This window comes from Cinclus cinclus, chromosome Z (genome assembly GCF_963662255.1).
Source record: "Cinclus cinclus chromosome Z, bCinCin1.1, whole genome shotgun sequence".
Classification (NCBI taxonomy): domain Eukaryota; kingdom Metazoa; phylum Chordata; class Aves; order Passeriformes; family Cinclidae; genus Cinclus; species Cinclus cinclus.
Genome location: NC_085084.1, coordinates 15,140,412 through 15,154,366, shown reverse-complemented (window position 1 = coordinate 15,154,366; position 13,955 = coordinate 15,140,412). Strand labels below are relative to the sequence as shown.

Genomic DNA, 13,955 nt, shown 5'->3' with positions numbered 1-13,955 from the left:
ATTTTACCTGACCCCCCCAACATTTTATGGTGTATTTTCAAGGTAAAATATTCACACCTAAAATTCAGTAATTGCATACAAAAGCATGCTTCTTGAAGAGAAAAAGAAATTTTGCCTTTTCTTGAATTTATAGCCTAGCACTAAAACACTTGTTTTCCACAGCTTGCAGAAAAGCATGCTTGGTAGCATAAACCTGGTACTTCCTATTTTTTTCAGAGGTACGGTTTCCTGCTCTTAAGGTATCGCTAGATGTCACCATTTCCTTGGACAACAGAACATACTAACTTCTCTGCAACTGTGTCTGCCTTCAGCAGCTGTGATTGGGAACCGTGTGTTTGGGAGGACCCAGTGTATTTTAAACCACACTAAAAAATGCCACTGCAAACAGAATGGATTTAATACTCTGTAGGGTTCAAAGTGTTTCCAATAGAACGTGTTGTGTGTATATATACATATATACATATATGTATATACTGTACCGGCCACTGTTGCCCATAAATAAAGATCTGACTGCGGGCAATGTCTACTCTGTTCCAGGCTAGTGCGAGGCTCAGCTGGTCGGGAGCAGATGCATTAGCTCCTGTGTATACAGACAGGGGAGCAGGGAGAAGAGAAGGAGAAAAAAGAAACAAGACATTAGGCTCATTTATGCCCTGGTAACTCCTCTTTGTGACAAATCTTACAGATGTCCACGTCATTTCTGCAACTGATCTCATATTAAAACAAAACCAAACCTTCCATTGTACCTGTAAAAAAACCCAAAACCAAAACAAACATCCATTCTCAATCTGGATCTGTGGTTCTCAGATTGGCTTATAAACATTTTTTTTTCTCATATTGCCCTTCAAAATAGAGCAGATACAGGTGATATCAGAAAAGGAAATTTGTGGTGGACTAAACTGGTTTCCCTCCTATCTAATGGGAAGCAAGAGAATAAGCCAGGATACAGATGGAGCTGCAGGGATACACACACCCCCACACATATCACATGAGCACACATACACACACACACGTGTGCCTTTAGCAATTACAAGTAGATTCACCTCATGCAGACACCACTGATTTCAGTAATTGTGTATTTTTTGGCATCTTATGCATTCCAGCTTTATAAGAAACATAGGAATTTCTCTCCTATTTGTACTGAGGCATCTTGGTGGGACAAATTTCTCTTCACATATGAAATACACATGTAAGAAAGCATTCTACAAAGCTTGTGTCAAGGTATAATATATCCAAATTAAATGAGAAACTATGCACATGATAAGATGGATTTGGAGCTGTTTTTGGAAAGAACAGTATGTTTTTCCCTGCAGTTTTAATGGACACTGTGGGACACTCATGTCCTGCTGTGTTTTTTTAATATTTCATGGTTCTCAGCTGATTTGTAATAATAAAGCAGCATTTGTGCTTCAATGTCAAACGGAGAACTGGCCTGAATGAACTGATCAACCAAATAAATAAAGACCCCTTTGACTTTTTAAATACATATCTGCTTGCAGTGGTTAGTTGACTGTATAAAGGCTTATTTTTTAAAGAATTCTACTTTTTAAAAATACCTCTACTGTTACTTTGTCTTTACTAATTCTTATACTGATATCATAGAGTGAGGATAAATAACAGTTTTTCATGACTTCAAAGCATTTCTGTCCCCATTTCAGTACTCTTCGAACCTGTTCCAGTAACCTTCAACGCTGTTCCAGTTGAAAGTGGACTCTGAAATTGGAGGTAAGGAAAACATAAGGCTGGCTGCTGAAATTCTCTGTGAAGATCTTAATAAAAAACTTTGTAGAGCTTAGACTATAGTTTAGTTTCACAACTTTCAACTTTGAAGTCAGTTTACTGCTGACATTGTTAAATACTTGTCAATACCTAGAGTAATTGTTTGGGAGATGGTGGATTGTGAATCATCCAAATCACATTCATACAGAAATGAGCTCTGATAAAAAGGTGAACAACGCAGAAACAAAACAGAATTGAAACAAATGAAAAAGGAAAAAACAAGGTGAAAATACTTCAGTGACTTCTGTGGCTAAGAAGTATCAGGTATGCCCCCTTGCATAAGACACAACTTCTCACTGCTATATACTATAAAACAACAAATCTCTCAAAGAGACCTCTGGGGGATGCCAACAACATCTGAAACTTTTGGAGTTTCTTACACAAGTAACATGCAGCATTCAAGAACAGAAAATATTTACCTTTGGGAAAGGCAAAATTGTCTCTACATTTGAACATCCCAAGATTTATTTATAAAAAAAGAAAAAAAAATACCTGTAGTGAGTATGATAGTGTAAGTTAAACATAGAGATCAAATAGTTTTCCCCCCTTCTGAAGCAAACAAGACATGCTCTCATCAGATCTCCTCCTTCCCAGTCATGTGCCTGTAGGAGAAGTGAGAACTTTAGCAGACACTCAGGAAAGGTTTTCAGTAAGCCATGGAGGAGGCACATGGGTGAACTCTAAATCCTGGGGGACAGTGCTGGTGATTCCACAGCCTGACAACATATCGCACCTGTGATGAGGGAGCTCCAATTCCTGATTGATTCCCTACTGCAGCCTACAGTATGGGTAGCCAGGTGTGCCATCTAGGAAGAAATCATTTTGGATCAAGAGTGGATCAGATGGACATGGGGAGCGAAGCAGGCTATTTGCACTGCCCCCACTTCTGGCAAAAGTCAAGCTAAATCACCAAGGGTCCAGGTGAGTAACTTCTGAACCCTAGCAGGGAGTGTTCTCCAGTTTGTGTTGACTAACCCTAGCAGTCCTTGGCCTTTTCATGCTTTAGAAAATCTTCAGGTGGCAGATGAATAGAGGGGTTTCTGGTGCATCTGATCACAGGGAAGAATAGCTGGCATGGGACAAGAGATGGTGCCTGTTCATCCATTCACCAAAATTGTTTTCTTTGAGAATGCTCATTGCTCCAAATACTGAGAAGACTGGAAAGCAAGCTATGGTCCAGCCTGTGTCCTTCCCATCTTCCCATCTCCCATTGCACTTAAATGTGCCAGCAGGGGCCAAGTTTGTCTGCTGGTACATGTACAGTCCCAGAGCTGATGCTTTCTCAGTGCTTTTTGCCACAATGTTTGATTTGATTGTCTCACAGAGCACTGCAGGTATCTGGCACTCAAAGGAAATGTGCAGTTTCTCAAGGGGATGTTGTACTCCAGGTCTGAAGCAGTCTATTAGCTAGGGTATACACTGGGCAGTATGGGTGTGCATGCTGGGGCTGTGGTGCATTTGGTTGGATGGGTGCTTCCACAGTACAATTTCTTGATGGAAAGCCCTTGCTTCCTTCTCCTCTTTCCTGTCTTCCCTGAGGGGTTTTCAGATGAATGTGGATAACACTGATGTTACTTAAGAGGAGAAGGAAAATCAAAGCTATAAATGTTTGTACAGAGCAGCATATGGGCTGTGGATGCCTTTTAATTGATTTTATTCTAGGATAGAACTGATGGCCTTTGTCTCACAAAAAAAAAAAAAAAAAAAAAGGAAGTATTCAGGCTATTTTAGGTGGAATTCTACCCACTATTAAGATGTATGAATGATTCCACTCATATAAGAAAATCTCCCCAGAAAAAACATGAGATGGCCTTCTTAAGGTACTGTCCCTTCTCAATTACTTCCTTCATTGCATTCAGTGCCATAGGACATGGACTTGAGTTCGTAGGAAGAATCTAAAAAGTGATCTTTCTGGGGATGCCTGTCACTCATGAGTGTCACTGTAACATGCCCAAATTAAAGCCAAAGGATATTCAGGAAATAAATAAGGTAGAGTTAATAACCTATTGCATTGTATTATTTTAATTACCATATCATACCTATTGCATTAAATAATGTTTTAGGCAATATGAATAATGTCTGTATAATATTTAGTCAGTATTCTGGTGTCTGGTTGATTGTAAGATATGTTCCTCAAAAGAAGGTTTGTTACTATGACAGCATCTGCAGTGTGACCCTTCCTTTCATCTGCTCCTAGAAGAAAAGTTGCAGCTGGGATGCAATACATTGTTTTGGCAGTATTTTATCTTGCTATAGATACCACTGGACATAGATAGACTGCTGGGACAGCTGTTAGTTCCTGCAGATGTTAATTTTATGTTCTTAAGCTGCCATCCAGGAGTGCTTGCATAGACTCTTCTGTGAAAAGTCACACTGTCTACTCAATATTTTGGACCGAAAATACAATATCCCTTGATGATAAAGCCTGGGACTATAAACTCAGTGCTGTCTCCTTGCAGTGCACTTGCAGGATTACTGAAGAGCTTTTATATACTTATTGCTACAGGCTTTTACATACTGGCTAAAGCTTACCATGACCAACGTAAAGCCCTAAAGGATCCTCCTGGAACAGCCTATGATCTTGGTGCTCAGGTATCTGGAAAAATGAAATGACATGAAACATCTGCCTAGGCAGAAATGGTTGTGGGACACCCATTTCCACAGTGCACCTAAGCAGGTCAGTGTCCTCTTTGTATTAACATATAAAGAAGATAACTAGATTAGAGAAAATAGCAAACCAAATTAACTTTTTGCTCTATGTCTCTGCAGGTCCCACAACGGCTCCTGTTTCAGCAGCTCTTTGGTGCAAAAGCTGTGCTTCCACAGCACTTGCTACAGACAAGGAAATTAGGAAACCAACTGACAACATAAAAGCAGATAGCAAAACCAGCTACAAGTGCAGTAACCAGATAGCTGACCTAATTCTGAAACCTTTATGTATCTGTGATTTCATGGTAGCAGACTATCCTTGACCATCTGACACTACATGATGGATATTCAGTGAGCATGAATCATGACTTACTCACAGGCTGAAAAGTATGCAGAGACTTCAGCACTGCTTTAGCCTAACGTGACTTATCTCAGAGGGTACATGGCAGTAATATCACTGTCATGTGATATCACACACCACACAGCACCTCTTTCCCAGTGCTGACAATTGCACTGGGGAGGCTTCTGGAGCACCATCTGAAACATGGCTGGTGCTAGTCTGCTCCAGACATTGCAACAGCTTTGTGAACTAGGATCTTTGAAGCCACTTCAAAGCAAGTATTTTTTTTATAACATCTCCATATGCTGTCTTTAACTTCCTTGTCAAATGCCTTCTGCTTTGCTAGCAGCTGCAAAAGGACAAAATCCATTATGGTGTGGGTTCCAACTGCTCAAGAGAGCAAAAACAGTTAAACTGTATTGATAAACTTGCCTGCTAAAAACTCAAGCCTTTGGAAACTTACTTCCCACATTTGTGTCTCTCAAGATTAAAAAGAAAAAAAAAAAGAATTTGCAAACCATATGCTGTTGTGACATCCATGCAATGTAAATTGATAACCAGTTTGGATACCATTCTGTAGTTTATTGAAGATCACTTCCAAGAAAGACAGATCTTGCTGACAAGATTAAGCAGGTGTCTCGTGAAAACAAAAAAACAAAAACAAAAAAATAATATATGATGCTGAGTTTGGGGCCTGTGGAATATGTTGTCCAGGAGAGCTCCTGAATTGGCAATGTGTCTGGTGTGGGTTTAAAAAGAGATGAGTTCATCACAAATTTTACACAGCAAACAGGGAGAGATACTTTGTGTTTCCAAACCCTTGTCCCCCTCCTCCCTGACCAAATCACTCACACAAGGCATGGGTGGCATGGGTCATTAACTGATACACTCCTCTTGCACTCTCAAAAACTGAAATTCCTTATCAGGAAGATTGAGAAAAAAGCATTGGTAATCACTCACCAGTTTCATGCATTGCTCTGTCCCTTTTTTTCACACAGTACTGAAGAGTAGGAAGAGATGAATTCTTAAATTTAAATTTATAATTTCAAGATAACTCAGACCCAGTCTTCAAATCTCCTTACTTATTTTATTTATTACAATTATTATCTTTCTTTAATTTTATAGACAAGCAGCTATGGGGAGTAAGTTTCCAATGCCATGAAAATTCCAATGCTTTGAAAATTCCTACAGTGTGAAAAAATAATTTTGATTTATTTTACCTATTACAAACAAATTATTAAAAATCAATAGACAAGTGGTTCAGCACTGCTACCTTAGACGTTGATGAAAAACCCAAGTACCCATCAGGCTAGTGAGGTATATTTACATAAAGTCAGTATTTCTTTCAAGGTGGGCCAGAACACTTGTACAAAGGCATGGTATAAGTAAGGACAACTGACTTGGCTGAGACAACAGATCTCATTTTTGCACATATTGATTAAACACTTTGTGATCAGGAGGCTTATATGAACCAGAGTTGCTGGATGAATCTGATCTTCATTGAATACCTCCATAATCAAAAAGTCCTGAGGAGCAAGGAAGATTAGTTACAAGTCTTAGTTCCTCTGGCCCCTTCTTGAGCAAGCCATCAGCAGATTCTCAAATCAAGATTCTCAGACAAGCATGAAAGGAGATGTCAAAAGTACTTACACAGATCCAGCTACCTCTTGAGCTAACAAAACTTTCTTATGATGACTTGCACCCTTAACACGAAGAGGAAAGGAAATTTTATTTTACTAAGAGGACAACAGCACCAATTAGGTACTGGCAAAATGGATATTCCAGACCAGGGAGGACTGCTTACATACTGAGTGTACAACCACTATAACAGTCACTCATGTAAATACTGCAAAAGAACATTTCATATAGAAAACAATCCCTCACAGACCTGTGATTTATTTTCTTCAGGTAAAAGACTCAGTTTCCAGAAGACTCCAGGCATCTATCTGTATGTTGGGATACAGACCTTGAAAACAGCAGTATCACAGCTCTAAGACATTCTTTGCCTTATTAACAGAAAACAAGAGCAGTACTTTCAGGGATTGCCTTTAGAACAAAAGTGAAGAGAATCCCTTCAGACTGAGGATAAAGACAGATTCAGCTACATTTAGATAAAAATGAAACCTGCAGTTATATTATTTCCAAGGGACAAAAAGGAGAAATTTGGTAATGGATGAAATTCTTGATCCTTGTTTTGAACAAATGTAATAATTAATATAGACCGGGCTCTATCATGGACTGTAGCGACAGCAAGTTTATTTCAAGCCAACCTTTTAAGAGCAGAAGTGCAATGTGTATTAGCACAGAAATATGTAACAACCAGCCAAGTTTAAGACTAAAAGCCCAACCATCCAAATAGCTACATTCTTACCTCCACAAGAGGAGGCTGAAAGGAGCTTCACACTACTTCCAGTCTTTCCTAGGAATGACTACATATAATGTCTTACTTTGACAATAGAGACAACTTTATCTAAATGATGTTCTAGCTACCAAGGTAGTCTAAGTCTGAGGAGTTCTTTGGCTGTCTTCTTGTGAATACTAAAGTTCTCAAGTAACTGGTGTGGGGTCATCACTGCTATTTTTGTGATACATCAGTGACTTTGGAGAAGAAAAATTCAGAAAGGAAAAACAGTTGCTGTTTAAAGAAAGAGCTGGATTTGTATAAAGCAGTTAGAGCATGAATCATACTTCAGTTCCACAGTACAGATTTATCATCTTGATAGATACGTCAATAAATGCAGGTTTCAGCACATCAGAGACACAAACTAGATTGATATAGACTCATTGTGAAGTTTAGCTCTGTTACCTTTTAGCAGTGCTGTCAGGATAGCTAAATCAATATCCTGGTGTCCTTCTGATCCCATTCGAAAAACTGTGATCTGCAATGTTAATGGACAATACCATTATTGAAACTGGGGCAATTAAAAAAAAACCACAACCTTAAATCAGGGTAGTGTGACCTGAATCTTAAAATGTTCTGATGTCTATGAGATAATCTTACTTTATTTGCTTTATGAGAAGCTTATTAAGTAGGATTAACATATAATATATTTTGTGATACAAAATTTGGCAAGATAGAAATGGTATTAATTCTATTAATTAATTAATAAATTAATTGTATAATGGAAAAATGGTGTTCAGTGACACTTACAGGGTGAAATTTGAGATGAAGAATGTTCCTGTACTAGTGTGACATTAGACTTAGTGTTCCCAACAGATTATGAGGAAGATTTAGATGTATTATGAGTGTGGGCCTAACTGATGGTATAGAATAAATATTTTCAAGTTATATTAGAAATATATTCAACTTTGTGATTCTATATAGGAGAGAGTTTGATAAATAATCTAAGAATTATGCTTCTAACAGGTCCAGGAATGTCTTCAGCCATGTATGGTCAATGACCTATCTAAATTACAGGCTCTGAGGCAGCAACATGAGATACACAATACATAAATAATAAGTATGAATATATGTGCAGCTGTTCTTTCTAGCCATATTCACTCTTGGTTAAGACTGCACTGAAACATAGAGAAGTGTAAATCCCCTTACTCCTTTTGTTGCCATAGCAATAGCTTTTATTGAACCTCTGCTTCTTAGCTTTTTACTTGTGCCTTTCCTTTACTCATGAAAACTATGTCACCATTTTAATCAGAACACTTTTTACCTTTTTAAAATTTTGTTAGTATGGACTGCCTCTGTTCCTTTTTTTTTTTTTTTAGAATAAGTGATACCTTTAATTAGAATTACATAAGCATTTTTTACACTCAGATTGAACATATATCTGTTGTTTCCATGTTCCCAGATTCCTACTCATACAGTACTGAACTGCAGCGGCATCTGATGTAGAGCAAACATCAGGGCACCAAGAGCCTGTCTACCATCACAGAAGAAGAAGACATATAAGGTCTGAAGGACAAGGCAGAGCTTCAGTGATAAGCTTCAGTCTGACAGCTGAAAAGTGTTGCAGAGTGTATCCCAGAAAATCCAGTGCTGCTCTGCTTTAGCACCTATTCTACCTTCATTTGATCCAGGAGTTTCAGAGGCTTTGGCATCAGTGACAGTAGTACAGCATCTTAGAGGCTAAAAAGCAAACTGGATAAAGTAATAGGAAACTGGCTTAGCTCAACTAGTCAATTGATTTATGTGATGTCTAAAACAACTAATATAAGACATTACTTACGTTAAGCAATCTTCCCAGCTAAAGTACACTATTTCCAAGTTAGACTTACTTTGATCCTTCTTCTTACATGGCATAAATGACACTTTAATGAAGTATTCTCTCTCTCTCGAATATACAGAGGTTTCTGGCAAACTATTTGATGTCTAGCTCCACACCATACTTTGGAATGGACTAGAGTAGGACAAAATTAGAACAGGAATAGAATAGTAACAGAATAGATTATTTCAGTTGGAGGAGACCCTCAACAATCATCATCAGGCAGTCCAACTGCCTGACCAGGGCTGGCCAGAAGTTAAAGCACAGTATTAAGGGCATTGTCCAAATGCCTCTTAAACACTGGCAAGCATGAAGCATCAACCACCTCTCTAGAAGCCTGTTCCAGGCTTTGATCACTTTCTTGTAAAGGAATGTTTCATGATAATTTTCCAATTCTTTTCTATTTCCTTGATGACTTGCAATGAAGCTTTCACTGCAATGCAGGCAGTCTGTACACAGGTAATGTGAATAGAAACACACATTTCTGCGTACATCTCAACTCAAAACACAATCAGTAGGTGAGCTGATGAGATCAGACCCTCTGCTGTACATGGCCATGATGTGCTTCCCATACCACAGATGACAAACTTGGAGGTAGCACGAAATTGCAAAATGTCCTTCTCTGTCTTTAAGGCCTCAGGAGAAGCAGTCTGACACTGGGGACTGAACATACTGGATAGCAGAGTTCGGAGGAGGAAAAGACATCTCAAACTAAACACAATCTCAGTGAACTCCCAGCTTAATAAAAAGTAGTAATATAAATTGCAAGCACTGAACAGCTTATCACAACACAAAAATTAAAGAAAGTACTTTTCAGACACTAGACCACATACAGCTTTAAACTTCCAATTTCTTTTTCAACCCTCTTCTCAGCATGCATCAGAAAAATAAACCCATCAGAAGAACAAAGTGTTGCTGTATTAAAAATAAAATGGAACTGTGTAAATTAGTTACATTAGAATAAAAAGGCTTCCATGCCAACTATTGCTTTATTATTATTATTAAGAGGGCAACCATAATTGAAGTAGGAAAATAAAGAGGCAAATAATTGGGAAAAAAAGATGGAAATTGAAAGATTGCTCAGACTCACACTAGAATTATAATTTTGGGGTCATGTCTGAGATTGAACTAAAATTTCAGATAGAACCAAGGAAAAATATGATGTTTCATACAATCACACAATCATAGGATTTTTAGTTTGAAGAAGAGTTCTAAGATTGTCCAGTTCAACTATTAACACCACACTGGCTAGTCCACCACTATACTATGTGCCATATCAACTCATCTTTTAAATACCTCCAGTAATGGTGACTCAACCACTTCCCTGGACAGCTTGGTCCAGTGCTTGACAGTGAAGATTTGTTTCCTAATATCCAATCCAACCCTGCATCTCGCGTAACCTCAGGCTGTTTCGTCCTGTCCTTCACCTCTTACCTGGGAGAAGAAATGCATCCCTGCCTCACCACAACCTCCTTTCTGGCAGTCCTAGAGAGTGGTAAGGTCTCCCCTGAGGTTTTTTTGCTCCAGGCTAAACACCTTCAGCTCCCCCAGCTGATCCTCATCAGATATGTGCTCCAGACCCCTCCCCAGCTCTGCTGCCCCTTGTCTGGACACACGTCAGCACCTCACATTATCAGAGAATCACAGAATATCCTGAGCTGGAGGGGACCGACAAGGTCCCTTTGAGTCCAACTCCTGGCCCTGCACAGGACATCCCAAGAGTCACACTATGTGCCTGAGAAGATTGTCCAAATGCTTCTGGAAATCTGTCAGGCTGGGACTACTTCCTTGGGGAGCCTGTTCCAGTGCCCAAACATCCTCTCAGTGAAGAACCTTCTTCTAATACCCAACCTGAACCTCCACTGACACAGCTGCTGGCCCAAAATTGAACACAGGACTCAAGGTGAGGCCTCAGGGAGTGACCCCCACCTCAGACTGAGCACAGGGGGACCGTCACTGCCCTGCTCCTGCTGGCCACACTGTTGCTGATATAAGCAGGCATGCCACTGGCCTTATTAGCCACCTGGGCAAACTGCTGGCTCATGTTCAGCTGGCTCTCAACCAAATGCTAACTTTCAAAATGCTCTGAATTTAGGAACTCAAAGACTCAGCTGGCACTATGGACTTCTGTCTTTTCTGAACGCACAGATGCAGTAAACAAATATGTCCAGACCCTTCTTATGGCTTAGATTTACTGTCACTGTCCATAGCTGCTTGCTCTCCATAGCAGAGACTCTCCTGTTGTTTGAGGTAACTGAACTTTTGTCCACACAGATACTCAGGAAGTAGGAATAACAGAGGTTAATCCTATTGTGTGAGGCTATCAGTGAAAACACAGAACCAACCCCAAATAAACAGTCTGGCTGGAGCCTGGGCAAAACACAGCAGAAAATCTGAGTACATATCAACCATTTTACACTACAGATATCTGCAGACACAGGACCATTTAAGTTATCCATCCAAAGCAGCTGGCTGGGTGGCATCCACCTCTCCTTCAGCATATATGCATCTCACTGTTATTCCTTGACATTGAGAGATTTTTTTACCTGGCACCAGATATTGATGAGTTGATAAAAGACATTTTTCTGCAAGCATACAAGGTTAAAATACATATAGCAACCTTTAATTTCTGTAGTCAGAGGCAAGAGGAAATGCAGACATAACCTAAAATATTCATGCAGAATTTACACTTACAAATGTCCAATATTTTTAGGTCTTAAAAAACCTATCTGTTTTGCTGGAGACCTCTTTTTCTGGTGTTATCTTTTCCCCAAGTTGACAGGCAAGAATTTTATGTCTGCCATGTGGTCACCTAACTCCAAGAGTCATTAATGTATCTCACAACCTGCCAGTGCTACTACTTACAAGTACATTGGTGGGTGAATCTGCAGAGAACTGATAAGCAACACTGGTGCTGTTATAAGAGGACATTGGCTGGAGCCCTGTTAGAACGGGATATAGATGCTACTGCACTAAAAAACATGCTGTGTTAAAGGAAAATATCTGGGTCAGTAAGCTCTATTCCCAGCTACCTCTTCCTGGATGAGTGTCTTCCATCCTGGTAGATGCAAAAATAACAGAAAATTAAAGACTTAGAAACCCATTTAATAACCCATTGCCAAGAAAAAGAAAAACCCTTTCTTCTCTCAGTGAAAAGAGAGTGCCTAAGAGCTTTTAACCTACCTACTCTAGACCCTTGAAGCCTGTTGTTGAGTTGTACCCTCTGAACAACTTAAGAAGGAAAAAAGTACAGAAGAAAGAACAACCTAGTAAGGTGGGCATATGGAATCCAGGACATTTCATTAGAAAGTAATAAATACCAAGAAGCCTGTATTAAAAAGTAATATATGCTAAGGACTTGCCTACATACCAAAAGGAAATAAGGGGGTAAGAGTTGCAGTTTTAGTCAAACTAACACTAGACATTCTTCTGCATTGCTGCGAAAGAGGGAAGATTAGTTTAGAAAGAAATTTTCTCTGTGCTGCTCTGTTTCACATTGTAGCTATGAAAAGGTTTCCTATTTTTCATAGGAGTATAATGAAACTGTGCTAGAGAGTAAAACTACCATTTACACTATCCAGCTATTTCTTTTGAGCCAAAAACCAATTTACATCCGAAGAAGAAAAGAAACCCCAAAATCAAGTACTCTTTTTTATTTTCTATACGAATTTGGGTCTATATTATTGCATCTGTGTAGGTGGTATTTTCAATTGTTGGTATTAACTCACTTATTTTAAAATAAAAAATATTTGTTTTCTGCTCCTCTGCCACCCTATTGGGTATTTTGGGAACAGTCTTCTTCCGATTTCCTCCTTTCTTTCCTCAGAGTTCACACTATTTATAGGTTTAAAACTACTTTTTCAGGTAATTTTCTGAGTCATCTCAGTGAGCAATTGTGATTTCCAATAGAAAGCATTTTTTAAGAGTATTTTTCTTTTCTTCATTTCAAATATAATAGAAGCTGGGGTTGCTATTCCATACAAACACAAAATAGTATTGCACTGCACTGAAGAGATAGCAGAAAGTCATACCTGAAAAAGGCAAATGAATCATCAGTAGAAGTTGCCCAACAACCTGCTAAGCAGTTGATAGGCAGCTGAAATCTTGCTAAATGTCTTAATTTCTTTTGGTGTGTCCAAAGTGACATCCTTGCAGATAGTATCCTAGTATCCTAGCAGATACTTTCACAGCTGGGGGTGGTTGGATGCTTTTCAGGTGGAGGTTCTTGGAACCTGACAGTCAAACTTTTGCGATAGCAAACTACTTCTCATTTCCCTCCACAAAACCTGCCTGGGTAAAATGCATGAGATCTGCCCTTATAAGAAGGAAGAGACACATGGTCCCCTGCCCCCACTAAGCCTCCCCCCAGAAACAACAAACCAACAGATCACAAATCAGCAAACCACAAACAAACAAACTCAGCAACAAAAAGCTGGGAAGGTCTGCGCTCTACTTCACTGCAGATTTTACTGAAGTATCTTAATGTGAACAGGATTAATTTCCAGGAAAATAAATCAGCTGCATCCTAATTCTGCCTAGGAAAACGTGGTAAGAAATCACTGAGCCAAAGCTGAGCCTTCTTTGCAAGCAGGATTACAGCACACTGTGATAGTTGTCAGCAATGATTACATTCCAGCAGGGCAGAAACCTAATTTTCAGGCAAGGCAGGTAGAAAGCAAGTAAAAACCAAGAAGAAGTAGTAAAGAAGAGCAGCAGGATAGAAAGCAAGGTGGGAAGAGGCTGAAGAGGTGCTGGTGGGATGCAGAAGGAAAGTATTATGTGACCTTGGACCTTACCAAAAGCACATATTTTAAAACTGCTTTGCTGTCTGTTTATAGTCTGTCCCATCCTTGTTTGACAGATTTTACCTTTTCTTCCCTTTTCCTGTACATATTTTCTCACTTAGCAGGGTCAGTTTAGTCTTATGTGTTTCAATCACTCTTTTGAGTTTTCTACCTTCATGCTGATAT

General features: G+C 39.2%; 1 protein-coding gene across 1 annotated transcript in view; it reads right to left on the bottom strand.

Moving 5' to 3' along the window:
* The window catches only part of TRPM3 (transient receptor potential cation channel subfamily M member 3), a 258,088-nt gene that overhangs the window by 59,015 nt on the left and 185,118 nt on the right, over positions 1-13,955 (bottom strand). Inside the window, exons 9-10 of the mRNA XM_062513646.1 lie at positions 7,575-7,647; positions 480-580 (exon numbers count right to left, since the gene is read on the bottom strand). Coding sequence (XP_062369630.1) covers positions 480-580; positions 7,575-7,647 — 174 coding nt within the window. The remainder of the gene's footprint in view (positions 1-479; positions 581-7,574; positions 7,648-13,955) is intronic.